This window comes from Adelges cooleyi, unplaced genomic scaffold (assembly GCF_023614345.1).
Source record: "Adelges cooleyi isolate 19-005CV unplaced genomic scaffold, UGA_ACOO_1.1 ACOO_flye_CR_arks_rails_tigmint_CR_PRNA_574, whole genome shotgun sequence".
Lineage (NCBI taxonomy): Eukaryota > Metazoa > Arthropoda > Insecta > Hemiptera > Adelgidae > Adelges > Adelges cooleyi.
Window position 1 is genome coordinate 8,829,914 of NW_026096268.1, and position 23,277 is coordinate 8,853,190.

General features: G+C 33.6%; 1 protein-coding gene across 3 annotated transcripts in view; it reads right to left on the reverse strand.

Annotated features, from left to right (window-relative positions):
• The window catches only part of LOC126843665 (integrin alpha-PS2), a 52,763-nt gene extending 30,391 nt beyond the window's left edge, over positions 1-22,372 (reverse strand). For 2 of the 3 annotated variants that reach the window (XM_050581334.1, XM_050581332.1), the window contains exons 1-2: positions 22,088-22,372; positions 14,526-14,773 (exon numbers count right to left, since the gene is read on the reverse strand). In XM_050581334.1, the coding sequence (XP_050437291.1) occupies positions 14,526-14,707 (182 nt within the window). In that variant the 5' untranslated portion in view covers positions 14,708-14,773; positions 22,088-22,372. Of the gene's footprint in view, positions 1-14,525; positions 14,774-21,996 lie in introns of all 3 variants that reach the window. The other variant, XM_050581333.1, reaches the window with a different exon arrangement.
• Positions 22,373-23,277: the final 905 nt, after the last annotated feature.

Here is a 23,277-nt window from a genome sequence, read left to right on the forward strand (position 1 = left end):
AATAACCTTAGGCGTTTCTTTGTGGAAGACTTCCTCGTCAAACTCTGACAAGGTATTGAAAATAAATTGTTACACTTTGCATAGAAATAAAATAACACACCTTGACCCTTTTGATCACACATGAGACTGTGCTAAGTATTATAGGATATTGAATAGGTCCAATAATTATTATTATAACACCATGTTCTATCTATCCTTTAGCTTCGATTATATTCCAGCCGCGTGGAGTGACACGATAATAAAATACATGAAATTGTATTGTTAATTCTTCACTATAAATAAAAATGCATTGTGCAGTATAATAAAATAAAAAATCACTGCATATGATCGCATACAGATTACAAGCGTAAACGGGTATTGCAACACGACTAGCTAATAATAGTTAGTAATAATTACATTATTAAAGAATCGCTGATTAATCCCCTTATCAGTGTATATTACATTTGTATTAGTTTTTAATAATATTGTACAATTTTTTTTTTTACCATACAGTTCGTTTTGAGTACATGTTTTAACTAGATTATGTTGCGTTTCAAATGAATATTGATAACATCCGTACTACAATAATGGATTATGTAATGTGATTTTTTTTTTATTAAGATTTAATTTAACTGTTCGTTTTACTTTAGTGATCATCACGGTACCGACTGGGTGGTTATTATTTTTCCATGTACAGTCGGTAAGCTCTAAAATATTATATTAATGGAGGTTTAACACGCAAACTATAATATTAACAATGTTATTATTGTATAATAGAACGTCGTTAATATTCGTATATTTTCAATAAATCCAATACCGGCATTGCACGGTTGTGTTATTCGAGCAGGCCCATAAGTCTTGTGCAGTTGAAATACAATAATTTAAAGTCTGAACCGTTTTAACCACACCAATAGATGATTGCAACGTTAAAGATATCAATTAGTTTTATAATATTTTGCAGTTATAATAATGGAAACTTAACAGCTAGTGTATGAAAACGGTAAAGCTCGACAATTAAAAGCCCCCCTTGTGCACGTTCAAGTTTAAAAGTATAAATTTAATGTCCTATACAAAGACCACGTTTTGTATTTTCCTCTATATTATAAGTATTTTTATTGTTCTTTTGTACAATGGTCAGTGGGCTAATAAAGTAAAAAGGCAATGTTTTTTACGAGTTATTCCAACTGTAAGTTGTAAACCGCGTCAATTAATTGGTCGTTCTTCGTATCTGGCTGAACTTTTTTTTTTAAATTCTACAATATATATTGTGTTTATACAAACGATTATCACAGTCCCATAGTATTGTCTCTTGTATACTTTAACGACAATAATTAATAGTCTACATAGATATTTGTGTGTAGGAAGTTAATGTTAATTAGTTCTTTTTTATTATTTCCTTTTGATTACAAGTAAATTGTAAATAGTCTCTACCAGCAGTCATTATAATAATATAATATCTAATAGAAAATTAATTAATACTGTATAATACCAAACACAAAGTATTGTTGTATTGTATACTGAACAATTAAACGGTACATTTTATGTTTTATTAAAATAGAAAAACAATTTTTTAAGCGTTATAATTTGCAGCCCAAGAGTCAGGTGTTCCCTTTGTTGAGCCGGAGACTCCTGTCTTTGTACTAGAGTGTCCCGTTTCGCTACTGAACCACCCAGTAGGGTCCTAAAGATCAGGTTTCTCGTCTGGTATTTAATTTCAAGTATCTTATAAACCACACACGTGAGAAAACACTGACTTTCAAGCGCCATTGACGAAAACTATGTGTTCGAGATAATCAAATACTGTACCCATATACTGTTTATAATAATCCTAGAAACCTAATATATTTTTTTTTTGCAAATTCGAATTAAACCCAAAGTTTTCAAGGTTTTTAATAATTATAAACTGTAACAGTATAATAAAAATTACTCTTGGCAGTGTCGTGGACGGTTAAGCGAGGGGCGTTTGATATAACATATTATCTATTTATCATTTTAACAGGTAGGTACACAATAAGAGTACCAAGCACACGCACATACATAATAATATTATTATACTATCAAAATATTACACTGTACAGGCTTTATTGCTTTATGATAATAGGTGTTTCGCACGCACCTGTTGCAGGACAGAAAACGTATACTCATTAACGATAATTATAATATCGTTGTTTAATTGATAGCGTTAACCGTTGTAATAAAGCGCCAGCCATTGTCGGATATGTACTATTATCATACATATTGTCCCTACAAGTAAGCCACCCACTCACTACCGACTGGAATTATTGTTGTAACGATATTATTATAGTCTTTTATAGGAATCTCTGCTTGACGTCACACACCGATGACCGACGATGGTGTTTTTTATTCGGAAAAAAATGGTCTAGGTATAATCGATAAGGTTAGGTAAACATAGCGTTATCAATAAAACGACGGGTCGACGCACTTTGATAGACATCAGCTCAAACCGTGTTGGTATATGATACAGAGTGATTTTTTTTATCGCGAGCCACTCAATATATATTATATAGAGTTCAATTAGTAATTAAATTTATTAGTATTTTTTCAATGATAATTAATAATAATACAAAGCGGGTTATATGGGAAAAAACAATACCTAACATGGTCGTTAATATAAGGTACTACGTTGGTTTTTGTGAAATACAGTGGCAATGTGTGTGTGCAGTGAAATAGTATAATGATGTAGTAATACTAATAATAATGTTGTGTGCAAGGTGGGGGAGACACCGTATACTGTCTGCCAGTATCTCCTATAGAGAAATGTTATATCATTGCGGCTGCAACGGTGCGGTTCGACGGCTATTTCCGTCTCAGACGCCGTCCGTTCCAAACTTAGAAAACTCACTCGGTGCGATGGCAAATTTCGTTCTACACAAACAAAGGCCTTATAAGAAAAGAGGATCGAGATAAGGATGAGAAATCCAAATCTACAAAGAAAATTCTATAGAAAAATGCCACCGTTTACAAAAAAAATAAAAAATTTGATGGTCGTTGACAGTCAATTTCCTTTAATAAATTGTCCAAAATAAATTTTGGAGACGCTTTAGTTTAATATACGTTATTTAATATAAGTTAATAAGGTTTTAACACATAAATGATGGGGTTATGTTGTTAACAAATATATCAGTTTTGCTCTAACCGAATGTTTGAGAAAGAATTCGTACCTAATATAAAAAAAGTCTAATACCATATAAGATGTTGACTGGGTAATAGTTAATCAATCACTCTGTATAACTGCTAACGCAAAAATTCAAGCTTAACCGATACAGACAATAGCTGTTATTATTTGAAATTTTGACAATAAATATGTGAACAATTGTACCAGTGTTATTTTTCGCACCATTTGTCAACGAAATCTCTATTTATAATTGTATTTGAATTTTTTTTCATACGTTTTTAAAAGAAAATATCAAAGAAAACTTGCAAACATCGCCAATAAGAACAGTTAAAAAATATTAATATATATATATATATAATTTTCACTATTCACTTCATTGTAAAATGTTAAAAAAATAATTTCTATACTGTATACCTATCCTATCGGTACGAACGAATAAACCTAATGAAGTTTTAGTCATAAATTATACACGGTTAATAGGTTTAAAAAAAACAACAACACTAATTTGCTAGAATATACAATTTATGACAGGATACACCTACAACGTCGGACGGCCGTTGTTATTTATGCGACCGTATGTTTGCAAATCCTACACCTTAAGATGTGCACAGAATTAAAATGGAAATTATTTTCAATACTGAATAAAAAATATGCACAAAACCGAATAAACTCCATCGTGTCAACGATGCAGTTTGATCCCGTATATTGGTTTTAAGTGATTATATAGAAATACACAAGGCGACGGCAAAAATGAGCTAATAAGTGAAGGGCGAGGCCTATATTACCTACACCTTAACCTTATATGGAGTGCTCCATGTGGCCCCGGACGGCCTTCGTCGGACGCCCACTTGCATAAGACCAACATGAATGAACACCGAAACTTTCTACAGACTACCATGTCTTGGAGAAACGACCATAACATTATTATAGTAGCGAATTACCGTGAAAACATAAAATGAGTAACACTAAAAAAAAAAAAAAAAACATAATACCTTGCCAATATACATATTTTATTTAAAAAAGTGTATACTATATATTGTCGTTGCAAAGGCGTTTTTTTAATTATGTGTAAGTGTTTTAAGCCAAATTAAAATAATTTAGTTTTTAACATTTTAGTTGTATCTGTAGACTGTAATAATTACATATGTGTATTATCTGTACTGCTTGTCCTATTGGGCTTAATATTTATGTTCATATTATTAAATATATATTATACATATTTCATTACTGATGATTAATTTTGGCACAAGATTATTTTTGTTAGAAATGTATTGTTTAAATTCGAATAGTTGAACTTATATTAATGTTAATTATTTAAAAAGGTATACTATGTACCAGGATAACATTGAATTTGGCGATTATTTTGGCGGCGTTTTCAAATTAAAATAAAAAAACAATGACAATTATTTTAGCCATCCGTATTAAGTCTTAGCTGTCAGCTAAGATGTTTAGTATAATATTAAGGTTGGGGAATTCGTTAACGCTTATTAGGAAATCGATAGCCCCAGTAAATGTATTTTCTATATTATACCATATTGTAAACCGTACATGGGTGTAGGCTTATTTTTTATTATTTGCATGTGTATACACAAAATACAAGTGCCGAGGTCAACGCGGGTTCTTCTGTAGACGGTTTTGATAATTAATTGCGGCCAGCTCATGACCATATTTATTATTATTTGAACGTAGTAGACGGAAGTAAATATTATGCATTTTTACAATTACAGGTAGGCATGGTGTTGTTGATAATAATATTTCATTTATCATCAGTTTTTTTTTCTCACTTATTTTGAACGGTAATTTTCGCCATTGTGCAAACATCGTAAACGGATAATAATATAACAGCTGTCCGACATTTTATATCGAGGTCAATCTTTTTACGGGTTGTGTTTAGCAAACTTTATGGAGTCTTAAAACGAGACGTAACTATCTATATCTATCTATAGTAACCTTTCGTGGGTTCACTTAAACCACCCTGCTATAAAAATGAAAAACAGCATTTATATTTCCCTGTAGGTACCTACCTACATAAAAATTAATCTCACATCTTATAAAAGACATCCAACTCATCCAATTTGTTCCGTCACTAACTTGGTAATATTTTACCTCAATATTTCTACCTATTTTTAGTTAAAAATAATTGTATTTAAAAAATAGTTTTACTTCTCCGACTGTACTTTTGTCAAACCTACCCGATTTAGGTTTAAGAGTTGTACATTTTTGTATTCCTATGTGTAACATTTATTTATGTAAAACATGTGTTCAACAAAAAAAGCATCGGTCAACCAGTTACCTATTTATTAGTAAAGCGAAAATATTATTTTAAATTATAGCAAAAATGCAGCAATCATAATTAATACATAGTTGAACGCCGACTCATTTTGTACATTTTAATCACATATTATGCAACTGAATTCCTTTCCAATGTGTAATCAGTATATTTTTAATAAATATAACTAAAATAACGGTATACATAATGAAAGGTTAAAAAATGAATCATTTTAAATTTATTAAAGCTGTGAATAGAAATATGAATAATGTAATAATTTTTTTTTTGCTAACAAAAAATAGTAGTTTTACAATAATAATCATTAAACTATTAAACGGTAGCGGGTATAAGAATATAGATAAGGTGAAAAAAAACACTGGGCCGATAAGTATATTTTCTCAAGTGCACCGGTGGCGGCGTTAACAAATTAATTTTAATTGAATATTCCAAAAAAGTTTCTGGAAGTGATTTTTTTTTATTTGAAAAAAAAAACAATACCTAAGGCGTTAAGAGGTCAGGGTCACGCCCACGTCATTTTCAACCGTTCAGTGTGAATACAGAATAAAATATTCGATTACAATCAGCGTGGAGGTGAACAGAATAGATTAATACGTTTGATTGAAGCACGTTTGCCGTTGACTTCAACTCGATATTGGAAGCACATTTTGGCCACTCAAAAAATGCATAAGTTAGTGGAGGTATAATCACTAATCAGTGTGGGACAAAAGGGGGCAAAGAAATACAATATACATGTACTTACATCCGCCAAAGCCCAGTCTAAAGTTTACTCCAACCCTATCCAAATGAAAAATTTTTGATTTTGGTCGTTTCACATCGGCCCAATCTTGGTGCGTGTCCAAGATGCATAATATACTTGTATTTCGAAATTAAACGAATAAAAATTAATTTCAAATGTAAATCATTTATAATAATATCACGTTTGTAATGTTAGTTGTACCTACCCGCTGTGCGGCGATGGCAGCGGACGTGTACACCCAAAAAAATAAACGTGCGCCGCACAAGTACTCTTAGTCTCTGGGAAAATATGAAAATACAGATAGGTTAGGTATCCCGAGGAAAGGATCTATATACACACAAATTAATGGAAAACGTTTTTTTTTTTCTACACAGGTTTGCCTCGCGTGTGCAAAACGTGTGGGATTCGGTCGGCCAGCGGCTTATACACACGAGCAGCTCACATACGGTCACACTATATACAATTATAACATTATCTTGTATATATATGTATATATATATATATACAAGATAATACAGGGTGTATATTGCATTCGGGTGTGCGTGGGTTTCGGTTTTACGGCGCTCCCATGCTTCCATATGGTTTGTACACACACACACACACACACAGTGGTACTTGTCGCCAATATATAAGATAATAATTATTATTACTCAAGAGTCGGAGAATCCCAAGAAAACGTATAAGAGCGGCGACCCCGAGTGTCATCCCGGGTCAGTATCACTTATTATACTTCCAAGTTCAAAAATTTGCCAGCAAAATATTTACAAAAACGTTTTCTGTCTGTTTGATGAAATTCCAATACGTTACAAATCTTTGAAAAAATTGAAGTATAACTTATAAAGCCAACGTCCTCGAAGCTATTCAATGTCGAGATGCAAATCAAACATAACATTAAACTGGCGAAAGATAGACAAAATAATTGTTCCATTACAATGTTTACAAAAAAAAAAAAAATTCAATAGGCAGACAAGTCCGAGCTGTTCAAGTGGGAGTATCAGCAAGTTGTGTAAATAGTGTAAGTTCAATATGGCTATAGTACATTTTCCTTTTGCAACGGATATTACTGCCTTTGGGTAATGTGTTTTTGCCAAAATTTTAAGTATTTTACTGACAACACCTTTGCATCAAAGATTTTATTTGTTGATAACATTATCCTACTGACATACAAATTCTTACAAACCAGTAAACTGCAATAATTTATAACAATGTGAGTATTATTATGTAAACAATTTTTGCTGTATTATGTATTAGATTATTATATACTGTTTATGTACGGTGAACCCATTACCTAGTACTATTTGGGAATGCAAGAAAAGATATTGCTTAAGATAGTCGCGACACTATCTCAAGCCTATACCTTCGTTCCAGTACAGCGTATTACACGGTTAGTACGAGGGTTCGAAATTAAAAATACCAAAAATCTATAATTACTCCCTAACCGGTTTGAAAATAATATTTAATTAGTATACACCCGTCCGCACGCCGCGCCAGTAGGTATAGACGTTTCGGTTGAGTTATTACACCGATGAAAATATGTAGTTCATCTTTTAGACACATTTTACTTTTGATTGTATATTAAAAAATAAAATACCATAACGTAATGGGTCATAGGTAAAATAAAAAAACCCTTCGGACCAGCCCGGTAATGTGCAATAATTATTATGTTGGAAAAAGAAAAACCACCAAACACTGCATAGGACATCAGGTGTCGTTTGGATGTTTTGGATGATGTTTGATTGCACTTGAAAAATACTTATTTAGGCGTAACTCGGTGTACAGTATACGTTATTAACTAAGTATATTGTATAGTGTGTGTGTGTGTGTGTGTGTAAAAAACCCGTTGCACTGTCATAATAACTGTGTGCAGTTGAGTGTAGTATGTGACGAGTGACGACCGACCGGATGCTTATACAATTGTGGTAAAAATAGATGTACTTACTACTTTAAATCATTTCGTGGTCATCGAGACAAAATCACTTTTTAATATTCGTCCCGCAGAGAGTGACGGTCTCGGTGAAATAATAACAGAAGAAATTATTAAGTTATAAAGTACTTTGGATAAACGTTGACAAAAACCAAAAAAAATAGCAAAGTCAGGCGATCAACCCCCTATGGGAGCGTATCCTCCCTGATATTGTAAAAATGCTTTTGCGTTTGCCCTAAATCGGTATGTCTCTATGTTTGTTGTACAGTACAGAAACTGATGGCATTTCGTGGCGGCCCCTTAGCATTTGGGTCAGTCCGAAATGTCAAGGACGTGGCACTTTTTTTTTTTGCTTCCCTTTCGGTGCGCCCAAGAAACGACACACATGCGCCCAAAAGGCGGTCCATGTGCGCCAACAGATGGTACGAAGATAATAAATGTATTATATGTGTATTTTTTTTTCTTCGAAATATTCTCTTGTCAGTCGTTTTCCATGTCGTAAGCCCGCGAAACACACGTAGGTGTCTGTCCGTGGGCCGTATACCTACATGTACAATGTGTATTATAAATATGCAAGCAGCGGTGACGACCGGAAGAATACTATCACATCTGGTTCTGTTGACGCACGACCGAGTACACAGACTTTACCCTTGCTGCAGCGGTAGGTGTGCAAGCTTAGCGTTGGCTGTGCATTATTCGTACAGACAACAAAACAAAAAAAAAACTATGTACAGTGCATATGAATTTGTATTTTAAAAAACATATTTTTGTTCGCTTCGGTCCACTCGACATCGCATAGGGTTCAATGAGAAATTGAATTTTTCTTTTGCATAATGGGCATATACAATGTGATCACAATTTTCTTTTGTGTTTTAGCCTTTCATGGACTTTTTAAATTTACAATAATGTACTAAACAGTTTGAACGGTCGAAACTTTTGTTGTAACCGGGTCAACTGTCAAGTGTTGTTGACCATACAGCTGATTTATGATTATTGCCGGATTGCAATAACGACTTGACCATAACATCAGAAATCGCGTTTCGTCGACACTCATAGAACGGTTTTTGTTAATCGTAGGTAGTTAATGAGAAATCTGTAATGTTCAAAATATACTAATGACGTTATTGCATACAATCCGTTTGTTTGAAATTCCAATTAGCTCCGCCAATCGATTGTATTTTATACAGGCATTTTATTATGTGCTAATCGTCGAAAAGGTAATCAGCGTATTAATAGTCACGTTGCGTTATTGCCGGTGGACTGCAATAGTTTGGTACTTAATAGCAAGTGTAATCATCAATATACATAATAGAAAAGTTAATAATAATTATGCATTTAACGTAAAAATATTTTCAAATGGTTTGAAAATTTTAGTTTCAACAAACAAACGATGGTAGTATATCAATGTGATATAGGTTAATCAACACAATTTCATAGTATAACTGACAGTTTAATTTTTTTGAACACAATACATTTTATGGAAAAGCAACCAAGTAATTAACAACTTAATAATTTAATTAACTTTTATTATAAAGAAAAAAATAAAGTCTAACAAACAATCCCTGTTGTACTTTGAAAAACGATGTGAGACTATTTATGGATCTACTGCTTATGACATTTTAAACGTGCAAATCAGGTTTGTAGACTTCCCTAGAAAACCTAAGTACGACCGACAACATAAAAAAAAATAGTATTTTATTACTCGCACCGCACAGTAAACTCTGATATTATTATACCAGTGAGTTAACACGTGTTAGCACATCCGTCCTTTTTGGGTTTTAATGCATTTGGATTTGGTCGAGGAACAGTTGCTTGTACATTGTAAAAACGGACATCAAATAATATGTTCGTTTCGACGTAGAAATATTATTATTAATTTCAATTTTAGTTGGTGTTTCCAATAAATAATTGCGACGATTGATTTTTGGATAGCTATCAAAAAAAAAAAAAAAGTCTTTAATTTTCATCTCGAGGCGTATGAAACGACCAGAAAAACGGAAAACATATATATATTTTTTTAAATACATACACATGCGGCAGCAGAGCTTTAACTCAAAAAAAAAAAAAATAGAGTTTTAAAATAAAGTTTAACGAGCAATCGAAAACCGTAAGACCGTTTGCCAAATTCTTTCCATTACCACAACGTAACCAGTCGGAGGAACATTATTGTTTTTTTTCTTTTAGCTCTACATAATATCTTAGTGTGCACGGCCAAAGAGCGTCTCGCATGTGGTTTCTTTATTTTTTCAGACAGTCATGCTTTCGAAATGATCATCTGGACGATTCGAAAAGAAGGTAGTCCGGCGGTAAAAGAAACAAAACAAATCAGGGGTGCCGTCGTCTTTAGGTCCACAAAGGACTTACATATGGTACTGACGTGTTTTGAATCATAACACGTTGTCCACATAGACGACTATCATTATTATTATAATAATAAAATAACAACAATATGTCCTTAGATCGAATAAACGAAATCTTCACGGTAGTTTTTTTGGAGAACTGTTTAACATTCATATCGCAAGGGTTAACCAACTCGGGTTATAATAATATTGTGTGTGTGTCCAGTTGGCGTTGTTTGTAGGTTTACTTTCAGGGAAAACAAAATAATATTATGCTTAAACGCCCTATGGTCATACACGGAAATTGTGTATGTATACGATGACACTATACTATAATGACAACGTTTTTTTTTTTTTTTTTGTATTGCGAACAAACAGACCGAAAATTGGAATATATATTTTATTTGCATTGTACGTTAATAGTCGTAGTAAAGTCAGTCCAGGCTACGCCATATGTTCAGTATGAAACTGCACCCATTTGCCATTTTTTTTTTTTATGTCTATGAAATATGTTTTGTTGTAAGACAAGAATAATACAGTTCTGGGTTTGTGAAATGGCGAATCAGTGTAAATGCAACAACGTGAATAATAATGGATTGGGGGGGGGGGGGGGGTGGTGGAAAACCGTTTTTTCATTGAGCATTTAACATATTACATTTCTGCCGGCCTAGTTCATTAATAATCTGTTTTCGGGTGCGACACGGTCATCATTAACGGCGATACAATAAAAATATCATTATGTATAAGTGTATAATTGATCCGAGGGGGCACACCGGACGACTACTTCGTCCTCATCAAAGACCTATTGATCAAAGACTTGTTGCTACCATAAGAATAATAACAACAATATCTGTACATACTACATACCCTCTCGTGACCCCCATCGCCCTGAAAAAAAAAACCGTGGACTCTCCCTGTTTATATTTCAATCAGAGACGGTGATGGATGAGACTGGAGACCGGCAGCTGTCCGTGGAATTTTACTGGCTAATGATGATTCGGAGGGACGTATAAACAAAATAAAGAACTGCTGGGTCTGGGTGGCGAACAAGCTGCGACTCCTTGCATTATTATTATTATATTATCGGTGTTCAAATAGTTGTATAACGACTTCTGAGCTCTGGTCGAACCGTACAGTAAAATTAATATATACCCCTGGGCAACGTCTTATTATTATAATGTCCTGTACCCGACAACGAAGTAATCAAGAAGGCGAGCGACAGTGTGACCACTTTAAATAAAAATAAACACATGGATCGTTTAAACGCTGCACAGTATAATTATTCTTATCGACTATGAGGAATGTGATTTCGTCGTTGTGGTCATACTGCAAGCTCGTCTTTTCGCTTATTTCATAATATGTTACTTATTACGACCCCTTGAAAGATACAAATGGAATGGATATTATGTTTTAAAACACACACGCACGGCTTTGACAGATTATTAAAAGGTTTAAAATTGAATTATATAAACTAACGGACGTTGTATTGGAAAAAAAAAACATTCGGTTAACCTACATCAGTATTTTGGTTGTCAGAAAATCAATGCAACCGAACCTCGCGGTTACGTAACAAGCCCTTATTAAAGGGCCTAATGTAGTAATCGGATGGATTAAAAGTAGAAGTATAGAAACTCAAAAAATCCGTTAAAATTGACAACTGGTTGAGCTCACTATTGTGTTGTTTATGTTTTGAGTTTGATGGTCGTCGGTCGGTAGTAAAAAAAAAAAAAAAACGTAGTAAATTATCATAAAAAACACAAGTCCGTAGGCAGAGGTTGCCCCACAGCAGTGTAACAGTTCACATGCTGCTGCTGGTAAAGATTTACAATTTATTTATTTTACTGATATTTTTCAAGGCCAACGAATACCGAGTGGTTAACTTCCAAATAAAAACGTGCTGAAACCTCTGGAGTGGTGATAACAGGTACAAGTTTTGTACAAGTACAAATCGTTAGGTATGAAATGATTGTGTTTTTTTTCGAACGCGTTGAAAATATTTTAAAACAAAATCAATATTATACTTTTTAATAGTTCATTAAACGCACATTCGAGTTGGTGTTTTCGCACGAGACGTGTGTGTTGTCTTAATGAGACATCAAAAAAACTATTATATCTACATTAAGTATTATTGACTTCTGATTTCGGGTTTCGACATGCCGCCGTCGGACGTCGTGTGCATAATATTTTGTGCAATTATATTGGTAAAAAAAAACAAAAAAAAACAACAATATCCGTTTGTGAACAGCCACAGCCCCACAGCCCATTGACATGGGTCCGGTGTGCTCGATTATAATAAAATATTCAACGGGCAACGTTAAAACGGAAACAAAAGACGACGTCGTGATGGCCGCGGCTAGATGTATCTCTATAGATTAATTATTATTATTGCTTAAGTGGTACAGTTTGAAAACGGCTTCTTTACAATTATAAAACAATGATGTATAAAGTCAAAGAGAGCCACTCCATTATCCGTTGCATTAACTCGGTGTATGTGCGCGCGTGTGGGTATCGTAAACTTGCGGAGACATAATACTTAATAAAAAAAAATAAAAGTTTCCAATTGCAAGTCATAGTGTGTGTGTGTGTGTGTCAATTGACGTGACGACGGTTTCTCTAACAGCTAATGGATAACGCGCCCGGTCCAGATGGCGGAAGTGTTAACAGTACAGGACTATGCGTGGGGAGATTTTTGATGACTGTTAATTTTTAACCCTTCCGACCGATATCCATCACAAACGTCAACCGCCATGCTTGTACACACGTTTCGTTTTCAGACACCACTGTAGTAGTAGGTAAGGTATATGATATGGTAAAATAATGGTAACACGTGAAAAGTGATATCATTAAAAATTAATAATTACATTCTTGTGGACATTTTGAAAAACAGTACAATAATAATTGAAGACTCAAGTTTAAATTCAACACCAGCTTAATGACATTTTCAAAACACTGTCTTGCTTGGTATGTAAAACTACTATTGCACATCGAATAAACATCAGGACTAACTCAAACTGGATGAACTCGGTACAGCTTTTGATTTACACTTGAGTTTGGCGTTCGGTGCAATAGTAGTGTACGCAATGCACTTGTAGCGTCGACTATGTATGAACAAATTGATTTACCTGTGCGATTGCACGTACTCTACCACAGGATATCATATCACACACGTTTGACATGCTTGATAATCCTTGTCATTAAGTTTAACGTCCATTGCAATAATATGACTCATAGTAATAATTCCACGACTATATACTATTTTTGCGGACTCGATCATCGGACCATGACGTATCTCTACTCCTTTGTATCGTGAAGCCGTACAAAGTTATAAATAGACAGTTGGCGTCATACATCGACTTCAGCTGCAGCGACTTGCCCACAATATAGTATATATTATATAAAATTGTGTGCGTCTAAAATTGATTGCCCATTCTAAACGTGTGTGTAGCTGTTTGTGGCTTTATCATTGTAATTTTTTTCAAACGCAAATTCACAGTGGTCAATATTATTGGGTACAAAAAATAGTTAGGTTAGTATCCCCCAGAGCCCCCCCCCATACATTGTCGTACCCCATATTATATGTAAATAAAGTAGAATATAGTTTGATTCCTCCCGTTGTGTGCCGTCGGCATGGTCTTCACTAAAACGGCACACGAGTAAAATGTCACTGTTTGACCTATATTATTATAATGATTTCGTGGGATTATTTGTCGACATTAAATGTCAAGCCATTAGTCGTTACAAAAGAAAATAATCATAATTTACCTGACAGTCAATGTTGGACTATATTTCATTTTCATTTTCTTCGCAAGTGTGCGAAGAGTATGATAAAGTACAATTTTGGGAACGGGATATCCCCTATAAATCCTTCCCTCTTACCCACGACCAGACAAATACTAATTTCATGTCATTAACACAGATATTAATAAACCTATCAATTATGACGGACTGGTCGATTACACATTGTCAACAATAAGATATCTAGTGCTGATACCTAATAAGAGGTACACACAACGGCTGTCTCCAAAGACGGAGCATTTTTCCAACTGAATACAAGACATAAGTTTAAATAGATTTATGCCTAAAAATGAATGTAGTAAATCTCAATGCACTCAGATACTCACCACGACCGTCCTCTTTCCTTGTGCTGGGCCACGCTAAAACCGAACATAGACCCTTCGGGCCCGCGGTGCCTTATACAGTTTTTGACGTCTACATTGAAACCGTCTACCGCGACACACAATGCGCACAACAGGAGAGCGGCAAAGGCGCACAAGGGTCGGTTACGTGATGACGGCAGAGTCATCTCGATTTGCTATGCCCGTCCCGTTGTCATAATATATAATCACACAAAACGGCGTTGGTCCGAACCCTGAAAACAATTGTTAAAAAAAAAAAAATAAATAAATAAATGTGAACAGGCACGTATTACATTATGTACAATAATATGATGTGCGCATAATACAAATACAAGTATAGTTGTCTAAGTACACGTGCTTCTTAGCAGTTAGACGTTCGTTGAGACGTCTGGGGTGCGAAATAGCAAGTAAAAAAAAAGATCAACGCTAGTACGATTTACACAGACTCTCACGATGTTGGGCATCTTATAATGCTTAACTGCGGTACCGCAGTGCTTTGTATAATATTATTAACCGCATGTACTTATTAACCGTAATGTCTTCACCGGAACACGCTTATAGTGGTGTCCATTTATATGTCAACGTCCGAGAACCACGCAGGTACAGCCCGGGGAGAGTTCGGCTTTAAGTAACGTTACTTAGATCCCAAATAATAATATATATCTGGCCGACTAATAGATCTAATATTTTTCCGGTACTCTCGCGGTGGTCCGTAGTGTTCCCCCCTCGCTTAATCGGTGTAGAAAATTCATAATATAGATAATAATAATATGTAATAGCTGTGAGACCCGCATCGTCTTAAGTATACTATATATGCGGTTATGACAAGCGCACGAGATGTATGTATACCTAGTGTATTAATATTGTGCTATAGAGTCCGTCTGGCCGCATAGACCATAGTTTATATGGCAGTTGATTAGAAAAACCACCGGTCGGACCGGCAAAGAGGATGTGGCTTGTAGGTAAACACGTTTTACAGAGTATAGATCTCCATCGACGGTGGATCGAGAAAAATTACATTATTCTATATCCGCCTCTCTGATCTCGCGAAAACGTGTGTACTGGTGGCGACTTACAATATTTCCATATTTACCGGAGGAGAACCGCGACCGTTCCATTCCCACGGGCCATGTACAGCGATTGCTATCTATTTACCCCTTTTTTTCCCGGTTGCATATTATAATATTATACCCGAAGAGCACAACACTATATGTACGAACCCGTCGCCGCCGGCTGCTGAGACAAGCTCTCGGTGCACAGGAATAGTATAATATAATAATAATATAACACACAGACACGTCTCACGTGCATACAGGGTGTGTGTAAACGATGCGAAGCTGAGAAGATGTTATAAGTCTGTGGTGTGTGTGTTGTCGCACGCAATGATTAACAGTGCAGATGTGCTACATTGTTTTAATAGTAACATTTTTCGCTGTCTGTAATTTAAGTCTGCAATTTTCGAATGCCATAATTCATAAAATAAGTAATTTTGCTATTTACTCTGGCAACACCCTGTGGGGGGGGGGGGGAAAGCGGGCCAGCTCGTGACATAGAAATGCCGTGCAACCGCCGTTCGACGAAAAGCGCTCCAGTTGTGCATAAATCAACATACTAAGGTAAACACGAGCTCAGCTTTGGATGAGTAAATGCAAAAAATTACATTACTGTTTATGAGATACTTGCCTATCCAGAGTAGGTATAAGTATTAGCCGCATTATGTAGAAAAGAGAAACATTGTTAAATACATACCCCAATAAAAATATGGTAAAATATGTTGAAGTTTTTTATAAATGTATTATAATTTGAAAATAAAATGAAACACTTTAAACGCAATCGTTGTGTTAGGAACTTATATATTTGGTCGACTTTTTAGAGGTTTCAAAGATTGTACTTTTGTCCATTTCTTCCTCAAGTGTAGCGCACAATATTATACATTATAGATATTAGATAATACTGTGTCATCGATGTTAATGTTGTTACCCCAGAAAAAGCTAAGAAAATAATTATGATATGTTGAGCGTTTTATTGGTGTTTTTTCGTTATGTAGATAAAGATTTGTTATGGAAATTAATATTATGTTCATCTTGCCGATGGTACCAATACAAATGTACATAAAAAAAACATAAGATAAAATATTTATTTCTCAGTAACGACTTTGAATATTACAGTGTGAAAATCGTAGGCGTTCCACCTACACATCCGATTAGAAAACCGTGTCCGTGTTGCACCACAAGACCAGTTGTTTCTATTCAAATGGCCAAACTTTCATACTCACAATCGTTTCAAGACGAATCACCTGTTATTTGAAAATCAACAAAACGCAAAACACAATATTCATTCCTGCAAGATTTGACTTGAACATTTGTCTGGACAGGCTTGTGTTTCATTCATTTGTTCATTTTGGCCAAACACCGGGTTTGGCGTTAGTCCATTTGGCGTTGATCTAAATTTAGCATGTGACTCAATGACCGGATGGATTTCTCGACTGATGATTTTTTTAGTTTTTATTTTCTTCTTCTAAATCTCATTAACCATCTATAGCGACATCCGCACGTCGCAATGCGCGCACCGGCAGGAATGACGGGGTCTGTATAATAAATTATACACAATATTGGAATATTGTAATAAGTTTCAGAATGCAACAAGTGGTGCACTACACAGCTGTTGGGTACGTGTGTGTCCATTTGTGTGTTTGGGTGTAAAACGCGCGTTTCCTTCTGCCGACATCTACAGCAGACATCACATCGGTATCGTTCTCACAGGCGCCAGTATACTGTGCTGTTGAATAAAAAAACGTTATCTTCTTGTATAATATGTTGTGTCTTGTTTCGTTTTCGTCCAACGGAAATAGGATTTCTACAATTTCCAATATTTTTTTTCACCACGTGTCCTCCTGAACCGATTAGTGCATTGTTTGGCCACTCTTACCGTTACCCAGTGCCCACTTATGTCTATTATTTCATTGTTGTGCATCTATCCAATCACACTAATAAATGTTCATTTTTTTTAATCTACTATTTGCTTCTCGTTTTTCTACTTCCTCCAATTTGTTTGCTCTCTAAAAAATGTACAACAGATCATCTTCTACAGTTATGAAAAGTACCCTTTTGATCCTCGCCATTTCCAAAACCTACTATCATCTCCTCTATCCTCTCTTTCACCTTTATTCCCTACCTCCAAGCTCAAGAAAATATCTCATGTATCACCTATGGTATTTAAGTAAAGCAACATTTTTTATTTTTTTAAAAACCTACTTACGCCCACTCTAAAAAAAAACTGTTTCTAACATGTAAATCCAAATAATAACGAATAGTGTATTTAACAAAAACTAAAACACATAAATTGAGATGGGAGAAATGAGTAAAACATTGTAAAATGAGTTGAGTCCGTTTTGCTAATTTTGTAGTTTAGTATAAGAAAGTAAATGACGGTCATAATTGTTTTACTACACTGTTCAAGGGGAAGGGCATCCTCTCTAAACTCAACCCTGTTTTGTGCCAATTTCGCCAAAAGGTCATAGTTATCTTTACCAACATAATATTCTATTAAATAACGAATTAACTCTAATAATCGCATCAATTCCTTATAGTTAAATTTCTTATAGTTCCACAATAGATACAATTTTGAATTTTCCACTGAACTCGCATATTTTGTTTAACACCCTTTGGTTTATTACTGTATTGTCACATAATATAATAGAACCGTTTACTCGGTTGGAAATTTCGACCAAGTTTATTTTCCTTTTCTTCTTCGATTTCTCAGTCCGTCGGAATTGTACCTATATATATATAAGTAATAAGTGACAATAAATCAATTTGAGATTTTCTTCTTCTGTTTTTTTTTTAGGTATCTACCCGACCGAAGCGGACGATATCGTCTCGATAAGAAGCTCCATACTTAACATTTGACCTAATCGTGACCAACACAATATTACCCCGGCCGGTGTAGACAGGACGACGGGTGTAACAGCTCTTCACTCTCTCTCCATGTGTGCTCTCAACACTAAAAAATATTATGGTCATGTGCTCTAAACGTATATTATTATTATTATTATTACTATTGCCGGTGAATAACATTGTTCGTACAACACAAGTGTGCATAACTGGCAGTACTACTGACACCATAACGCGCACTGTGATCGGTGTGATAATTAATACTATCGTGTTGACGACAGTGGATATTATTTATTATATTATACAAGTTCAAACACACCATTTGCGGTCAACAAGAGTGTATATTGACATTTTACAGTACACCTGCAAAACGATTTACTGTTAAAAACAACATATAGAGCAAAGACAGAGTTGTGCAAATTTGTATTCGAATTATTAGGCCCCAGTTGTCTTGTATTGCAGACTAGACCCAGGTAGGTGACAATTAAGCATTCGGTGTAACTTTAAATGTGAAAAATGTAATAGTTTAACAATAAACTATCCGGTAGAGTTGGTAATATCAATAAAGAAATTAACATAGTCATTTGGGTTTTTTAAAGCTTACTGTGAAGGTGCACAACAATAATTGTATAAATCAAAAGACCTTTGTGCTGTATTTCTTGCCCTTGGAGATCAATACATATATTATTAACTGACGTTATAAATATTTTACGGTTTGGAAATACTATAAAAAATTATTGTTATTACTAATTATTATTATTCTGTGCCGAAGAACGCGATTTTTTACCTATATTTAGCAGAACTTATAATATTACATTTATGTTAAAATTTTACAATAATTTCACATAATAATCTGTATTAATGCGATACCATTATTGTGTATACATTTATACTTGCAAGTGCATATGACTTTTTCCAAATATTCCAGGAGAAGCGTTTAAAGGTAAATTTTATAAATAGGTTTTTTTTGGAAAAAAAATTGAAAAAAAAATTTTAATAAAATTACTTAGTTAATATATCTCACAATTTGTCTTAAACACATAATAAAAATGTTTTTTCTCATTAAAAAGTGTAATGTAACATATTATATAAACTTCTAAATAAAACTATAAACGTACCATTTCAAATACATTACTATATTTAAAAATGTACTATTTATTTATTTATAATTAATAAACGGACAAAAACCCGTTTCAATATAAATTAAATGAATAAAGCTAGCAAAAATTGCATACAAAAACATTTGGAAAATCAATTAACAAAATCGAACAAATTCAAAAATAATATTTAAGACATTGTGTGGGTATTACATTATACTAAATTTTTACACTAACTAATTGAAAATATGATTTCGGGATATTGAATATATGTATTTTTTAAAACTTAGACTGAGAAGCTAGGGGGGGGGGGGTTAGGTAAACTATACATCTGTGTTATTTTAAAATCAATGGTAATCTATAATATTATGAACAGTATAAAGCTGCCACCAAAGAACTACATGAGTGTACTCGGTAATGTTTATCTAGAATTAACGGTCTGAAAAGTTTAAAAAAGCCAATGAAGTAAGAGTTTAGGAAACAAATGGTCGACTGACAAATCGGATGTAAATAAAATAAAAATAAAATAATTTCCTCGTAACACACCGTGAAAATCGACATGACACTTAGTGCCAGGAAATGAGGTTGAAAAAGTTCCAAGAACGAAACTAGGTCAAAAACGTAGTCACACCTACAAATCGTGTATAATACATACCCTTAGACAACACGTGGCTGTTTTTTATTAAAAAACAAATCGATTTATAATAGGTTTGAACGGTACACTTGGCAGTCTAGTTTATTATATATATATATATTTGTGCATCTAAGTCAAACTTTATCAATCCTGTTGTATAGATTAACACGAACGCAGGCCACGGACGATTTACAGCTGATTTACATTATGGTTTAGTCTTTTGAAAAAAACACACATACGTTTCCTTTAAATAAAAGCCATTATAATCTAAATTAAATGACACTCGAATCGCATTTTTAAGCCCGTAAACGGTCATAAATCTTTAATTAAAATTACTTTCCAATCTCATAACTTCATCCGTCATGATATTCGACCGTCATCGTTCGTAGCCAAGTGTTCTTAAGTTATTATTAAAGTATAAATTGTAATACCTAATAGTAATAGTACTTGCACAGCTGTTCACGGTTGGTCTATTGAGGTGTAATTATTCCGGTAATATTTAAATTTTAAATACAGAGTGATTCATCAATGAGAAGACGTACAAATAATTGTAATTTTGTAGTTTTTATTTTATAAGACACTTTGAGTTAGGTTGTTTTATAATATAATGATAATATTCTAATTTTTTATTTTTTTTTATTTTCTTCCAGAGCTCTATAAACTATTGAAAGTTAACGGTACCGTACCTATTTTTTTTTAATTACTTTTTATATTAAGAACAGTACGACGTGTCGAGTGTCTTGTACTCATTCAATCACCCTGTATACCTACGTAAAAAAAATAATCAACATTTCTATAACCTATCCAATTTACCGGCAAACTATAAATTTAACAAATCAATTGTATATCAATAATAAAGATTCGATCGACGGGTTTGGATTGTTAACTAGATAGTTGTCTATAATATGTGGAAAATAATCTTGGCACGAACTTAAAGCTTTTAAGAAGTGAACCAATAGGTATAAACGTGCGGGTATGTTTAAATTGTAAGTTTTATAAAAATTTGAAATTGTATTTTATTATATTTGAATAATAATAATATTTCATTCATTATAATATTGTATTATAACATACACTATATTATATAGGCAAATACAAGCGTTAATGTTTATACTTTTTACATAGATCCAACTTGTTTTCTAACGACTTAAAAAAAAATCAACTTCTTACTTTTTAGTTGTATGCTTTCCATATGTATATATAAAAAAAATATAATACATTTTAATCTACTGAATTAAGCTGTTCTACGCGATATGCATACAATAAACAGTGTAACGATTAATTGAAATTTTTTGCCACGAAAAGTACAAATAAAATTATGTGAGTTATATATTTAAAAAAACTACTTATGTGCTAAACGATATCTACTCGTCTACGCAGAAATATAATATGACAATTTTTGTTTTTTTTTAACAGCCGGATTTTCTGTGAACAATTTTCTTCTTCAATTTTTTTTTTGTAATATTATTTATATTATGTAAAAAAAGTGATCTATTTAAAAACTCCCTTAAAGCTTTAAAAGGTCTGAGTGAACGCTTTTTATCGTTATCAATCTCCAATGGATATAATAATATGGTAATTATGTAATTACATTATTTTTTTGGGGGACAAATAAAGAATACAGAAAAAAAAATTAGGAAAATCACTTTTTTTTTAAATTTTAATCCAATAAAAACACGTTTAAATAATGCTAAAATGTTCGACAAATACTTGAAAAACTTTTTTTAAAAAAACGTACAGTTTCTTTCATTCTTCAATCGTGTCCCCAAAAAAAAGAACAGCTGATTTTTTTCACACGGAAACGAATCAATTGTTTAAAATAAGTGACTTGCCTGTACTATTTTTTCGCCTGCACTACCCCGTTTGAATTCATTTAAATTTATAATTATATTATTATTATTATTTACTATATAGGCGACTTACGAGACGTTGAAAACCGTCGTCCGTCTCCGGTAAGAGACACTGGAAATTAAAAAAAAAAAAAAAACACCAAAATTTTCCACTTAAAAACCACAAAAAACAGTCACAAAACGCTATCCGGTGCGAGCGACACTGTTCCGGTTTTTTTTTCTTTCAAATATATTTATAAAAAAATTATTTATACATTATAATGTTATATATATTTATTTTTATTTTTTGGCGCGCTATCCGACACACGAGTAAAAACTGGCGGGCTAAAAACGCACACCGCGGTACGGGACCGTCTCTTCGGGACGTCCACACGGTATTTCTCCTACTCCACCGCGGTGCAACGCGCCTTGGCGCTTGGTGCAGACCGGCCACCGCTAGAGTGCGCTCCTCATTCGCCCGACGTGCAGGTGCAGGTATGTATGATACCGACCAAATAGATTTTCAAAAAAAAAAAAATCTCCGATCTTGGAATTGTTGCAAGTTGTAAAATCCTGAAAATCCTCGTTCACGGTAAGTATAGACTAAGGTATGTATTCATTGTTTTACTTGACGGCCTCAAAAAAGCTAACAACGGATTTTTATCATTCCCAGCAGACTTTAGAACATAAAAGTTTATTGCGGTAAAATGTCAATTGAAATAAACGACTCGTTAAAAATGATCAAATGAGAATTTGTTGTATTATCAAGCAAATTTATATGAATTATTCTTCAAACATAGTACTATCGATAAACGTTAACAAAACAAAAAAGTATCATAAATCCTTTCCCCTCTAGTAGGGATAGAATTGTTTTCTTTATTTCACTTTTTCAAGCAAAGTTTCGGAGATTTAGATCTGAAAATTAGACCGAAGGTAGATCTAAAATGGAACTATAACATATACAATTTTCTCAAAAACCTATAGTCAAATTTTTTTTATCAAGGAAAAACACCAAAAATAGGGCAAATTTACGCTTTGGCCGTAGTCAGTTTCTAGGTTGCCACGTGTGAGTGAATCAACAGTCAACCGGTAATGAAAATATTTTCATTATATTGTAAATTACGATATATGGGTATCTATGACAGTACATTTTTATAGACAAACGATCAACCCATATCGTATCCACCCTGCACAAGACTAAATATTAAACTATTTGAACGTACTATCCACAGATTCGCATCGAAGCGTTTATTTAAAAGTGATTTTATCACTTTCAGTTATAAC